At 43.2% G+C, this 12,134-nt stretch overlaps 1 protein-coding gene across 3 annotated transcripts in view; it reads left to right on the top strand.

The window, feature by feature from the left end:
* Nucleotides 1-12,134, top strand: part of LOC115314722 — a 33,369-nt gene that overhangs the window by 11,508 nt on the left and 9,727 nt on the right. For 2 of the 3 annotated variants that reach the window (XM_040207016.3, XM_040207011.3), the window contains exon 4: nucleotides 3,069-3,187. The exons of the other annotated variant lie outside the window; for it this stretch is intronic. In XM_040207016.3, coding sequence (XP_040062950.1) covers nucleotides 3,069-3,187 — 119 coding nt within the window. The remainder of the gene's footprint in view (nucleotides 1-3,068; nucleotides 3,188-12,134) is intronic. 3 annotated transcript variants of the gene reach the window in all.

Raw genomic sequence — 12,134 nt, 5'->3', positions numbered from 1 at the left:
CAATTTTTATTTCACACACGAAATGCTCTAACTTTAGAAACAAACAAGTTTTTTTTTTTTTTTTTTTTTTTGTTCAGAGTATTATTTTAGATTTGTTTAAACATGAGAATGCGACGCGAGCGGTTGACAGGTCGTGTCCGCTTGCGTCGCCTCGGCAAGAGAGGTCTCGTGTACTGACCTTCGCACATCGTACCTTCGCCGAGAAATGTTCGCGCGTCGCAAGCATCAAGTTGCCGGGAATCGTTGCCAAATCGAGTACAGTGCCGTCCCGTATTGAAAATCGCAGTCGCGAGGAGGCCGCCGATGTCGCACTCGCGACGCCGCCAAAGCAGCCGCCGACATAACCCTGGAAGCCGCCATTTTTTTTAACTCTGCTCGTCTTGGCTTTAGCCTTTAGCCAACTTCTCATCACGAACCCACCTTGGAGAAGCGCAAAGACTCTTTGCGTACGCACGCTATTTCCGAGAAATAGGGCACGCTAAAATTGCGCACGCAAAGTGCAAAACCTGGTTTGCGTTCGGAGCATGCGCAGTGGCGACGACGCTATTCTTTGTGTACGCATAGCTTTAGCGTGCGCTATTCTAAAACTCCCTATTAATTGACAGTCGACAGAGCGTGTGATGTCCGGACCCACGTGATGAATATGCTCTAGGCCTCCATGGAGAACATAAATAAGCGAACCTTGGCGAAGGGAAGCTTTTGCCCCCGGAGAAGTGTCGCTTCACGCGCTCTTGAAGTGACCTGTTTAGACAGCCCTTCACCCGTTATGTGGCATCTTGTTTGGAGACCCCTTAAAACTCGGTTCACCATTTCCCGCTCTACACCTCTCGTACGCCAACCCACTCCTTCCAGAGGTCAAGTGCGTTTTGGTGTTCCTCGCTTTGCCACAATACGCATCGTTGTAGGGAGAAGGGTGACTGGGGTATCGCCATTATACGCAAAGCAGATTTTAAAGCGATAGCTTTACGGGAGACAGTTTGCAGAGATTTCGAGCTCGCAGGCTGTCGTCATGCTGCAATGGAAAAACCCTTCTCTTCGCTCTTGGCGCGTGGCCAGAGAAGTTGGGTTTTCAAGTCGGCCGCGCAGCGCGGAGAGAAAAGAGAGGAGCCCCGTTATCCCGCCAATAACGATCCGCGACGAATGGAGAGCCTTCCTGTCGTCTGCTTCAGACACCTGTTTACAAACCTTACTCACGTTACGCGAAATCCCACTTTGGCAGTATCTAGTTGCTACGCGTAATGTTGGATGGGTTTAGAAACTTCCACCGCGCTTACACATTTACTTTACGGATCACAGAGCCGTCGTGGTGGCATCCGCGACGGCTATGAGAATTATCCACGTCGCACCTCCGTCCTCATAATACGTGAGGGCACCATTCCACCCGCATCGTGCGAGTGTGCTATATACAGCTATCGCTTTCGTTTCTTCGCACATTGTGGGCGAAAGCTACGACTTTTTGTAAGGACAATGCGCTTGCGGCTTTCTCACTGCGCATCTTCTGTTGAGAGAAGCCCTCCTCTCCTTCCCACGAAAGCCCTGCAGAGAATAATAAAAAAATAATGATTTTAATCGTTTTGAAAAATGGAGGGAAAACTTGCCTGTAAAATAGTTCGTGTCATAATGGGTGTTCAATTAATAACCCATTTATTCGGTTGCTAGATCATGGCCCGAGATCTATTGTTGGTTCATGTTGGGGGCTCGATATATTGTTAATGTAAAGTTATATTTTGGTTAATAATAAATATTTAGTTTACGCTCATTCTCACGTTGCGGTGTCACGTTGCGGTGTCACGTGACTCACGGGGAGAAGTCGGAGTGCTACGTGACGTTACACTGTACACAAAGTTATTAGTTGTAGGAGCGTTGGGTGTCAAGTTAACATTCCTAGGACGGTATTGGTCGAACCGTAGTACAACGTGACGTCATATTACGTGACGTGGTCATCTAACGACGTGACATCATGAAACCTCACTGCAAGTCAAGTGACGCCACAACATTACGCAGCGATGCCACGCGTTCTGTCCTAGCCCAGCCGCCTCGGTGGCTCCGAGGCGAGAGCGCTGGCCTGCGGATCCCCATGTGGCGGGTTCGAATCCCGGCCGAGGTGCCCGCAATCTGACGGAGGCTTATTGCGGAGAAGGCGCCGTGTAACCCAGCTTTCGGTTGCACGTCAGAAGATCCCCAGGTGGTCCAAATTAATCCTCAGTCCTCCGCTGGGATGTGCCAGATGCCCGTCGTAGGTTTGGCACGTAAAACCCCCAAATTTGTTGCTGTCCTAGCCCGACGCACGTCACGTGGTACCGTGACCCATGGCGCAATGAACCACGTGATCCACAGTGGCATTTCTCTAAATTAAGCTGATGACGTCACGGTATGGCTGTGGCGATGGAGACGGGACGGTGGCGCCAATCTCAACTTCGCTTCCATTAAACTGTAGTAAGGTGGATAGTTAAGCTTAGTTGCTGAACATGATTAAGGGAAAACAGCGCTTTACTACAAGGACAAAAAGAAGGAACATACACGACAGGACAAGCGTCGGTAAGAAGATTGAGAACAGTATTTACTTCGATATCGGATGAAGGGGAAAGAATAATGGACGCACCAAACTTACTGCGTCATAAATTGAGCGCGTACTGAACTGCCCGGTACCGAAGCGACCGCGTGCCGAAATGACCGCGTATCGAAACGTCCGCATCAAATCGTTCGAACTCGAAACGTTCCGTACCAAAACGTCGTAGACCCAGTTCTATGGTGTTGCGCGCGAATAACTTGTCCAGCCAAGCGATCCACTTTCCCGTTTCTGCAATGGCACAGCGACACGGAATCTATTCGAGGATCTGGGCTTCTCCAGTCAGGCATAAGTCTCGGGCATTTAAACTCCGCGGCGTGACGCTGTATCGCGGAAACAGGTTCGCCTCGGGTGGCGTGCTGCAAGTGCAAGTCAAAACGCCCATCACGTTGATGATACTAACAGTGTTTTGTTAGCTAATAACAACATAATTATCTCACGTTCGAATAGACCTCGTCCGGAAAAGATTCTGATCGCAGGGTATTCCCCCACCAGACAGTTGGTCGTGTTCCCTTGGAATGTTTCCCGCGTGGACTCCTGGCTTTCACGTGACAGCACGGAAGTCCCAAAGCAAGGAGCCCCAAACCGAGAGAGACCCCCCCGCCGTTCCGGCTCTCGGTATGTTTGATGGGATACGGAAGCCTCGATAATTTTGAAATATACACTCGCAGGTATACAGTGAACGTCGCGCTGTGTGCAGAAACGTAGAAACAACTTTATTTTTAGATATTTAATTTGTGCAACTGAGATATGCTAAAATAATTTCGTTAAATTCTGTTTTTATTTCCATGTTCAGCTTCCCAATTATTTTATCTTCATCTAGGCAAATGTCAACGGCGTTGTCTATTGTTTTGTTGGTGATTTTTGTTGTTTTTAAGACAGAGTACCTTGCATTATACTTATTATATATATATTGTGTTGTTTCATTCTTCTTCCTCATAATATTAATATTATTTTTATTATTATTATGTTCATGTTGAATACTTTTATTGAAACGAAGGTACTTCCCGATTAATTTAAAACATTCCTAATACGCCCACTCTAGAAAGGTGGTACCAGAAACAACATTGCAAACTATCGTCCGGTTTCTCTCTTCCCATTTATTGCTCAGATCCCCGAAAAACGTGTGTTTAGTGTAATGACATATTTATTAGAAAAATTGTAATATATTATTTCTGACTCAATATTTTTCTGTGCAAGGAAAATGCACTTAGGCTCTTCTAAAAGACTTTGCAGATAACCTATACTCAGCATTCGATCGCACTCTTGTTACCTACGCACTATTCTTAGACGTGTCTAAAGCATTCGACACAGTAAGTCACACGATATTGTTGAAGAAACTTTATAGCTTAGTCATTCGCGGTTCATTTTCCGAGTTCTCGAACTGAACTAAATGCCGGAGCACCACGATGGTCCATTCTATCCCCTCTATAGTTTAATATTTTTGTCAATGAAATCGCCATCATGATGCCGCGATATAGGTCTTACCAATACGTTGACGACACTATGATTATGACCCAACAAATCAATTACGCCATGACGATAATAATTCCCGGAGAAGTGGGACAAAGCACAAACACAAACCTCCAACTAGGTGACTGGTGCGCGACCGAGAAAATCCGCCTGGTCCTGGTATTGAACCAGAGACCTCTCCGTTTCCAGTAAAGCGGTCTACCAACTGAGCTAACCAGGAGTTAAACGACTGTAGAGCAAACAGGTTTTATCAGCTGCCATCAGACTAACACAAACAAGGGTGAACGGCCTGCATTTTAAGGTTATGATGATAATGCAATTAATGCAAAGGTGCAAGCTAGACTGAGAAGCGCTAGTTACCTTTTATATATTACAACATATTTTTTTCTGCATCTGTTCGAAGAATGATTGCCTATTCGCGTGCCTGTAGCGTTCTTCGCTACTCCATGACCGTTTTAAGCAATTCTTGTGCCTCTTGGAAAATCGAAGTGAAGTGCGGCCTGAAAGCTATCCTGAAAGTGTTTCGTATAAACCTTAAATACCTGAAGACTTCAATCTTTTCGACTATTTGCAACTACCTAACTTCCAAACCCTCTATATTCATTCGGCGGTATTGCGACACTTTTGGAATTCGGATTTTAAGATCTCAAGCGCATCTTCACGTGATATTCGTCGTACTTCTTTCTCGCACTTGTAATGGCGAAAGTACGCGCGCGTTCGATGTACCACAATTTGTTTATCACCGCATGAACTTATGAGCCATACATCGTTGGGTGAAAGTTAAAATGATGCTGAGATGTATTTCATACTAATAAGGAACAATTAGTTCGTTTTCTTTCCTGTTTCTCCCGACGAACGTCCAGCTGTCCTCGTTAGATTGGTATCAGTGTCGCTGAAAGAACATTGGCGCGCCACCCGAGGTAAGCTGAGGACTCTGGCGGCAAACAGTTTCTAAACGAGAACCTAACATAAAAAAACAGGGAACTTTTTTTTTTTTTTTTTGATAGTACGTGAGAGAGCAAGGAGCAAGCAGTACAAATTCACTCTGGTGAAGGATGGGAAGCTATTTGCAAAAAAAGACAGGAACCTCGTTTGTGGTACGCATTTATTCGTTGGCCAACCTGAAAAAGATTGTTTAGCTATTTTTCGGCTTAAGCAGCTTAAGAATAAGACAGTGAATAACAACCGCGTCGAATAATAGAAGCACAGTTTTATCGATGTTCAGATTTTTTTTTTTTCGTTTCAACGTTTCTCGGATCCAGTGAGTGATAGTGCTCTTGACTTCTTACAAGCAAATATTAGGAATATTCGTAAATATTGGGACCAGTTTGTAATAACTGTAAGCAATATGTCATTACTCTGGCGTTTTTGTGCTAGCAGAGATCAATGTTAAAGACGATTTTTTTTTTGCGGTAAATTCCAGACACCGAAATTTAAAGTTTTTTTTTTCACGGCCAATTGGTCGAGAAGGAAGAATTGCAATATTTATTAAAGATGGTATATTTAAAAACTTGATGTAGAGTTTTGCCATTGCGAGTCCTTGCCAAAGAGGCTATGAAATTCTAAGGGTTCTTTTTATTAGATTCTACAGACATCCTTAAGCTAATCCTTTAAGGTTTTTAGAAAAACTCGGAGATACACTTAGCAACTTTCAGTTTGTCGACATCTGTGTATTAGATGATTTCAATATTGATATGCTTCAACCCACCAAGTCTACTGTCTGTGACTATCTCAGCCTTTTAGCGCACTTCGGTCTGGAGGAACTGATTTTAGGCCCAACTTCAGAAGAACGTTTGGGTGATCATTTTGTGGCCCCATGTCTTGACCATATAAGCACACGTGCTCCAAATCTTGTTGCAAAATCAGCCGTAATGGAGCGAAAATTAGCCGACCATTACTTTGTGGTGTGACAGCTTGCTTCCAAACTCACAATGAAATCATCAAGAGCGATAGCAAAAATAGTTGAAATAACTGATAGAATAAGATTTCATAAGTTGGTTAAAACCAATTATTGGAGTAGTTCACTTTCTATTCAAGACTTCGATGAAGTCTACGGTAGGTTTATAGATACATTTGGCTACTACAAGGGCCAATCTAAAAAATTTCACTCTGAGGTGGCGTCGAAACAAACAGGAATGTTCGCGGGTGATATTTTGTCAGCTATTCAGTTTTAAAATGCTCTTTAGGTTAGATGTTGGCGTCCTCCAACAAATCCCATTTTGAAAAAAAAAAAAAAAAAAATTCCGTAGTATGTAAAATTGTGTAACCACGCTTATTCAAACAGAAAAAAATAGAATAATTGCGAAAATAAGTTCTTAACTCAAGACAAATATTTCAGTGACTTGGAGTTTGATAAATCAATTACGAGGCACGGGTGTTAAGATATCGATCGATGTTTCTTTGAGAGAGTGTTTGGCGACAATACGACAAAAATAGTAGAAGATTTCAATGACTTTTTCGCTACATTTCCCGAAGTTGCACGTGAGAATACCATGGTCACAACAAACTTTCTAGATTAAAATGTTTCCTCGGTTTTTCTTCCTCAAATGACCGAACTTGATATACCAATTTGAATTTATAGTTTCAAAGTTTAAAAACTAACAAAGTGCCTGGTATCGATGGCATCAGCGCAGATGATCTGCGCCCAAATTATGATTTCATAAATATGCGCTCCTTCACATGTTAAAAGGTTTTATTTCTTCCGGGATGATCCCGGTTAATTTAAAAAGTACATTATTGAAGCCCCTATTTAAGGAAGGAGAGCGTAAGAAACTTGACAATTAGCCTGAATTCCGTTTTATCTTGTAATATCCAAATCTTAAAAACATATTTTCCAAGCTATGACGGCCTTTCTTGATCGCTTTAATAATCTGTCGCCCAATCAATAAGGGTTTTTCAGCGGGCGTGGGACTCAACCACTGCTGGAAGATTTTGCGGACCACTTGCATCTAGCCTTCGAGAGGCGTCAGGTTGCTTACGCGCTCTTTGTTGATGTTGCAAATACATTCAATACAGTAAGTCACAAGATTTTACAAAAAAAAAAATGGAAAAGCGTTGGCTTCTGTGGCCGATTCTTTTTTTCTTCTCCGTAACTTTTTAACTGGGAGGACACAACTAGTTTCCATAGGTAATAGTCGAAGCCCTCGAGTTACCTTGAAAGCTGGGGTTCCCCAAGGTTCTGTTTTATCTCCTCTTCTTCTTACCATTTTTGTAAACGATATGTCGAAGGCAGTTTGAATATACAAACTGTTCCAATACGCGGATGAGGCAGTGTTGCTTTCGAAACATCTTGATTATCCTGTAGCAATCACCTTACTCCAAGACGACACTTACCGACTTCATTACTGGTTTAAAACAAGTTGGCTTACAATAAATACATCTAACACTCAACTTGTCTGCTTTCGTAATCCTCTTAAAACGTTAACGTCCGATCATCCTCTCTGTATGCATGCCTCCCTTTGCACATCTTGTAACTGTTGTCCTGTGTCTTATGTAGAGCATGCTAAATATTTAGGAATTCAATTTGACAGTGACTCTTCGTGAAATTCCCATCTGTCCAAATTTTGTAAAATACAGAGAAAGGTATCCTGTTTAGTGTGTAATACCGGGTCTCCAATACATAATTCAATGAAAAAGACAATAGCTCACGCTTTAGCAAACAATGTTTCGCCCTCGACCTACTGTAATCCTGAGTGGCCTAGAGAAGAGTGTGCCAGCGTGCGCCTTGTAGTACAGCCCGCGGCTGCTGTGTTTCGTCACGCTATGACTCCGCGGTGCTAAAAAAATGTCGTTTTGTTTCTTAGGGTATCTGCATAGCAATCTAAGGCGCACAAGGAACGGCGGCGTTATCTGGTCCCGACCTGAGGCCCTAATCTGGACACTTGGCAAGAAAGTCGGCGAGAAATCTGGCGGCCGTGATTGGCCAGCGCCGCACTTGACCTTGGCTCCGGCCAATCATAGCTGCCGGATTTCTCGCCGACTTTTTCGCCAAGTGTTCAGATTAGGGCCCCTGGTCTCATCGCGGCATCTCGTCAGGTTCGTCAGCCTCGTGATTCAGTGGGCGCGTGGCAGATTCGAATCGTCACTAGAGGCTCCGGCTGGCAGCACAGTGACTGATTATGGGTGTTTCGAGAAAGCGCCCTATTTCAATGATGGCAAGAGAGCAGTCAGAGCTAAAAAAAAGCGCCCTTGCGATTTCGATGAAAAACGCCTCTGCGAACTCGTCAGAAACTTCAATTTCTTGCAGGACACGCTTCTTCTTATGTCTAACGGAATGATCGAGTCCAGTTCTATTCCTACCGAACTAAAAATAGTGATTGTCAAACTTTTGTTTAAGGGAGGCCAACGGGGTAACGTAGAAACCTTCCGGCCCATATCTATTCTACCATGTCTTGTTCTGATATTGAACCATTTGTATACATAACCATGGCGTCATTTGTAGATAAATTCAGCATTATATCTCCGGCTCAATATGGCTTCATTCTTGGGCCTGGAACGCAACCCCCCCTCGAGTCACTTTCTGACAACTTTACCTTGGTTTTGAACACAACCTGTTCACTTGTGCCTGCTTTCTCGATGTCGCAAAACATTCGATACTGTGTACCATTCCATTTTAATAGAAAAACTTTATATTGTTGGTTTCAGGAGCCCTTTCCTGTCACTGTTATTTTTTTTTCTACAGGATCGTTTGCAACTGGTTTCGATCAACAGAAGACACAGTGACAATCGCAGGGCTCATCGCGGCATCTCCCTTACTTTTTTAATATTTACGTTAATGACATAGATAACTCGGTCTCAAACTGTATTTTTTATCAATATGTCGATGATACTCTATTGTTAACGAGCCACCGTTCTTACCCAAGAGTGATGGGAACGCTTCAAGACTGCTTCCTGCGACTCATGGACTGGTTTGTAGATAATCTCATCAGTATTAATGTCTCCAAAAACCCAACTGGTCTTTTTTCACAACCCCCTGAAAAATGTGGTCCTACATATTCCTCATTTTCTCCACACGTTTCATTGTATCTCGTGCCATTGCACTCCAATTCCATACTCAAACATAGTAAGGCATTTAGGAGTCGTTTTCGATTCCGACCTCTCTTGGATTGCCCATTTCACAAAAAGTATGTTTCAAGCTAAGAAGTGTCTCCTGTTTGTTATATCACATCAAGCCATTTTTGCCATATAATCTACGAAAACTCATTGCCAACTCATTAGCTTACGGTAAACTTCGGTATGGCATCACAGTTTTTTGGAAATTTCTCGGGGCTATGGCGTTCTAAAGTGAATGGAATTCTCAAGGGGATACTACGTAATGTTTATTACAAGTCTACGTCCTCCTCTATTAATCTTTTTCACACTTTGGCTACGCCTACCTTTCAATCTTTATTTTTTTGGAAACTGCCGAGCTTAGCCACCACTGGAATGACGATTTGAAAACCATTCGCCCGAATCGGAGACAACTACAAAGAATGTCACCATTGTTTGTTCACCCACAATGAAAAAAAACTGTGTTCTTTTTAGGTTTTTTACATTTTTATTTCTTCACCTGACAATCTTTCTGGTTTTACTTAAAAAAAAAGATTAAAAAAGCGCTGCGCAATCTGCCAATCACTGACTAAGCACTGAATATGTGTGTTCTTTTTTTACCCATCTCTTGCTTTTTTCCTATTTTTTTGTACCTTGTGTCACTTTCTGTGCTACGTTTTGTGAGCGTGTATTCTATTCTGCATGGCTGGTCCGTCGTGACCATATCGTGGCTGGACGAATCGATTCTGTCAAAATTTCGATATATTCAATGGTCATGAAATACCCGTTTTGTAGAGTGATATTTTTTTCTTTGGTAGTTTTTGAACTTACGTGAGTTGTGTGTGTGATTCGGAACTTCGATGACCCGGACTTCAATTTTAAATGCTTATAGACTGCTTCAAAACATCTTTTTTTTTCAGTGTAATGTTTTTTTAATTTTTTTTTTTTTTTAAGTTTGCTGAATTTTTGTTGTGTGAGTAAGTCGGAACTTTGATGGCTAAGCCTTTCATTTGACATGCTTTACGGACTGCTTTAAAACTTTTTTTTTTCGCATCCTTAAATTTCTAGTTACTCCTGTAATATAGTCAAGCAAGCCTTTGACGGCTTTCACTACCTTGCGTTGAGCTTTTGCTACATTTATATTTCTTTGTAAGTTATTATTATTATTATTATTATTATTATTACTGAGGAAAAGTGACGGACCTCAGCTGTTCTGACTGACGCGGCTCTAAATTTTTTCATCTTTTAATAACCAAGCAATCCGACCGCCGTCTTTAACGTGTATGAAGACCGCTGGTTCTTCCCGCTCTACCGTAAGCAGCCTCCCGCCTGTGGAGGTCTTAGGGAAACTAGCAGGCTACGACCTAGTCGCATGGCAAGTACCAACCTCCATACTGGGATCTCTCGGCCCGTCACCTCGTGATTGCTGAAACTGTTGGTCTTACACCGAGCTAACTCAACCTCACCGTTGTCATCTGGACCCTACATACGCTTTAGAAAAGCGCATTCACTCTACTGAACAGCACCGCGAAACAACCGTTTCGCGGTGCTGTTCAAATTGAGGGTCGTACATTTGTTCTTCGACTTGGTGCCCACAGTAGAATTCGTCCCTCATCACGCGCAAAGCTCTCGCGGTGCATTTAGCTTCACAGGTAAGCCTGAAACTGTCTTCTAATATTTTTTTTGCTTTTTTTTTCTCGTTCCTTTTTTCCGTCGTTGTCCTAACACCATGACCGGTGCCTCAATTTGTGGAGCTTGCTCCAGCCCTGTGCCAAACGACGGCAGATGCATGAAATGCGCTGATTGTTCTCGGCAATATCATCTCGGAAAGAAGTGTTCAGGGATTACTGATGACACATTTAAGGGTATGTGCGCCGCCAAACTCTAGAGATGGCGATGCCTTGCGTGCCGTGATGGAGCCGGGAAACATAATTTAATATCAGACTCCCAATCGTCTCCAGCCGATCGCCCTCCGCGTTCTTGGCACTGCTATCAGTGGTGAATGAGAAACTTGACCGTCTCCATTCCTGGAAGGACATCTATCTCCAGGGTCTACACCCAAGATTGACTCTGTTGTCCGTTAAGCTCACGATGGACACGATGCGCGTCATCACGACCGAGATGCAAGAGTCTCTGACTTTTGTTTCGTCTCAATACGATTCCCTTATAAACTCGATGAAAACGCAAGAGAAAGAGGTCAAAGAGCTCCAAGTAAAAACAAATGCCTTGCGGACATTGATAGCTGACCAAGCGCTTGAGATTCAGCAACTAAGAGATGCCCAAAATTACGCTGATCAATCTAATCTTTTGGCAAATCTAGAAATTTATGACATTCCGTTTTCCGCCCGCAAGAATCTTGAAGGGTTCATCACCGACTTAGAGGAACAATTGAACATTGAGGGTTTTCAGCCGACTCATGCTGAAGAGGCCCACCGCCTACCTGCAAGGCGTGATTGCATTCCGCCCATACTGGTTCGCTTTTCGTCCCTTCACCTAAAAGAACGTTTGATGGTGTGTCGCTCCCGCTTGAGATCTTTACCCCCGTGAAGATTCTCAGCCCAGGGTTTACTTCAACGACAACCTCATGGACGCCAACAAAAAACTCTTCTGGCAGGCAAGAACAAGAGGGAGAGAAAAACGGTACAAATTTGTATGGGCTCGCAATGGTCATATTGTTGCAAAGCAAACCGGAAATTCTCATGTGCTCCGCATCACTAACGCGGCTGCTTTGGAGCACATTGTGTGGACTTTGATGCTAACCTATTCTCGATTTAAAGGTCGTAAGACTTACTCGAAAAGCTACACCAGGAACTTCATTTACCTTATTTCAGGTTAACGTAAGAAGCCTTCATAAACACTGGGACGAATTTAGCTAGTCATAAACTCCGTGCTCGCGATAGACGATGTATTTGTTCAAACCGAAATTAATATTCGCAGCCAATACATATATTGCTTTTCTCCTTACCCGGATTTAGCAGTTGCTTCCGTACGCGCGACAACAAGAGCGGTGGCGGCATTGCTGTTTTCCTCAAAACCTCATTGTTATATTCTGAAATAACTGTTT

This window comes from Ixodes scapularis, unplaced genomic scaffold, assembly GCF_016920785.2.
Source record: "Ixodes scapularis isolate PalLabHiFi unplaced genomic scaffold, ASM1692078v2 PGA_scaffold3__209_contigs__length_174095766, whole genome shotgun sequence".
Taxonomy (NCBI): domain Eukaryota; kingdom Metazoa; phylum Arthropoda; class Arachnida; order Ixodida; family Ixodidae; genus Ixodes; species Ixodes scapularis.
Note: the sequence above shows the minus strand (reverse complement) of the source record. Positions and strands in the feature narration are given on the sequence as shown.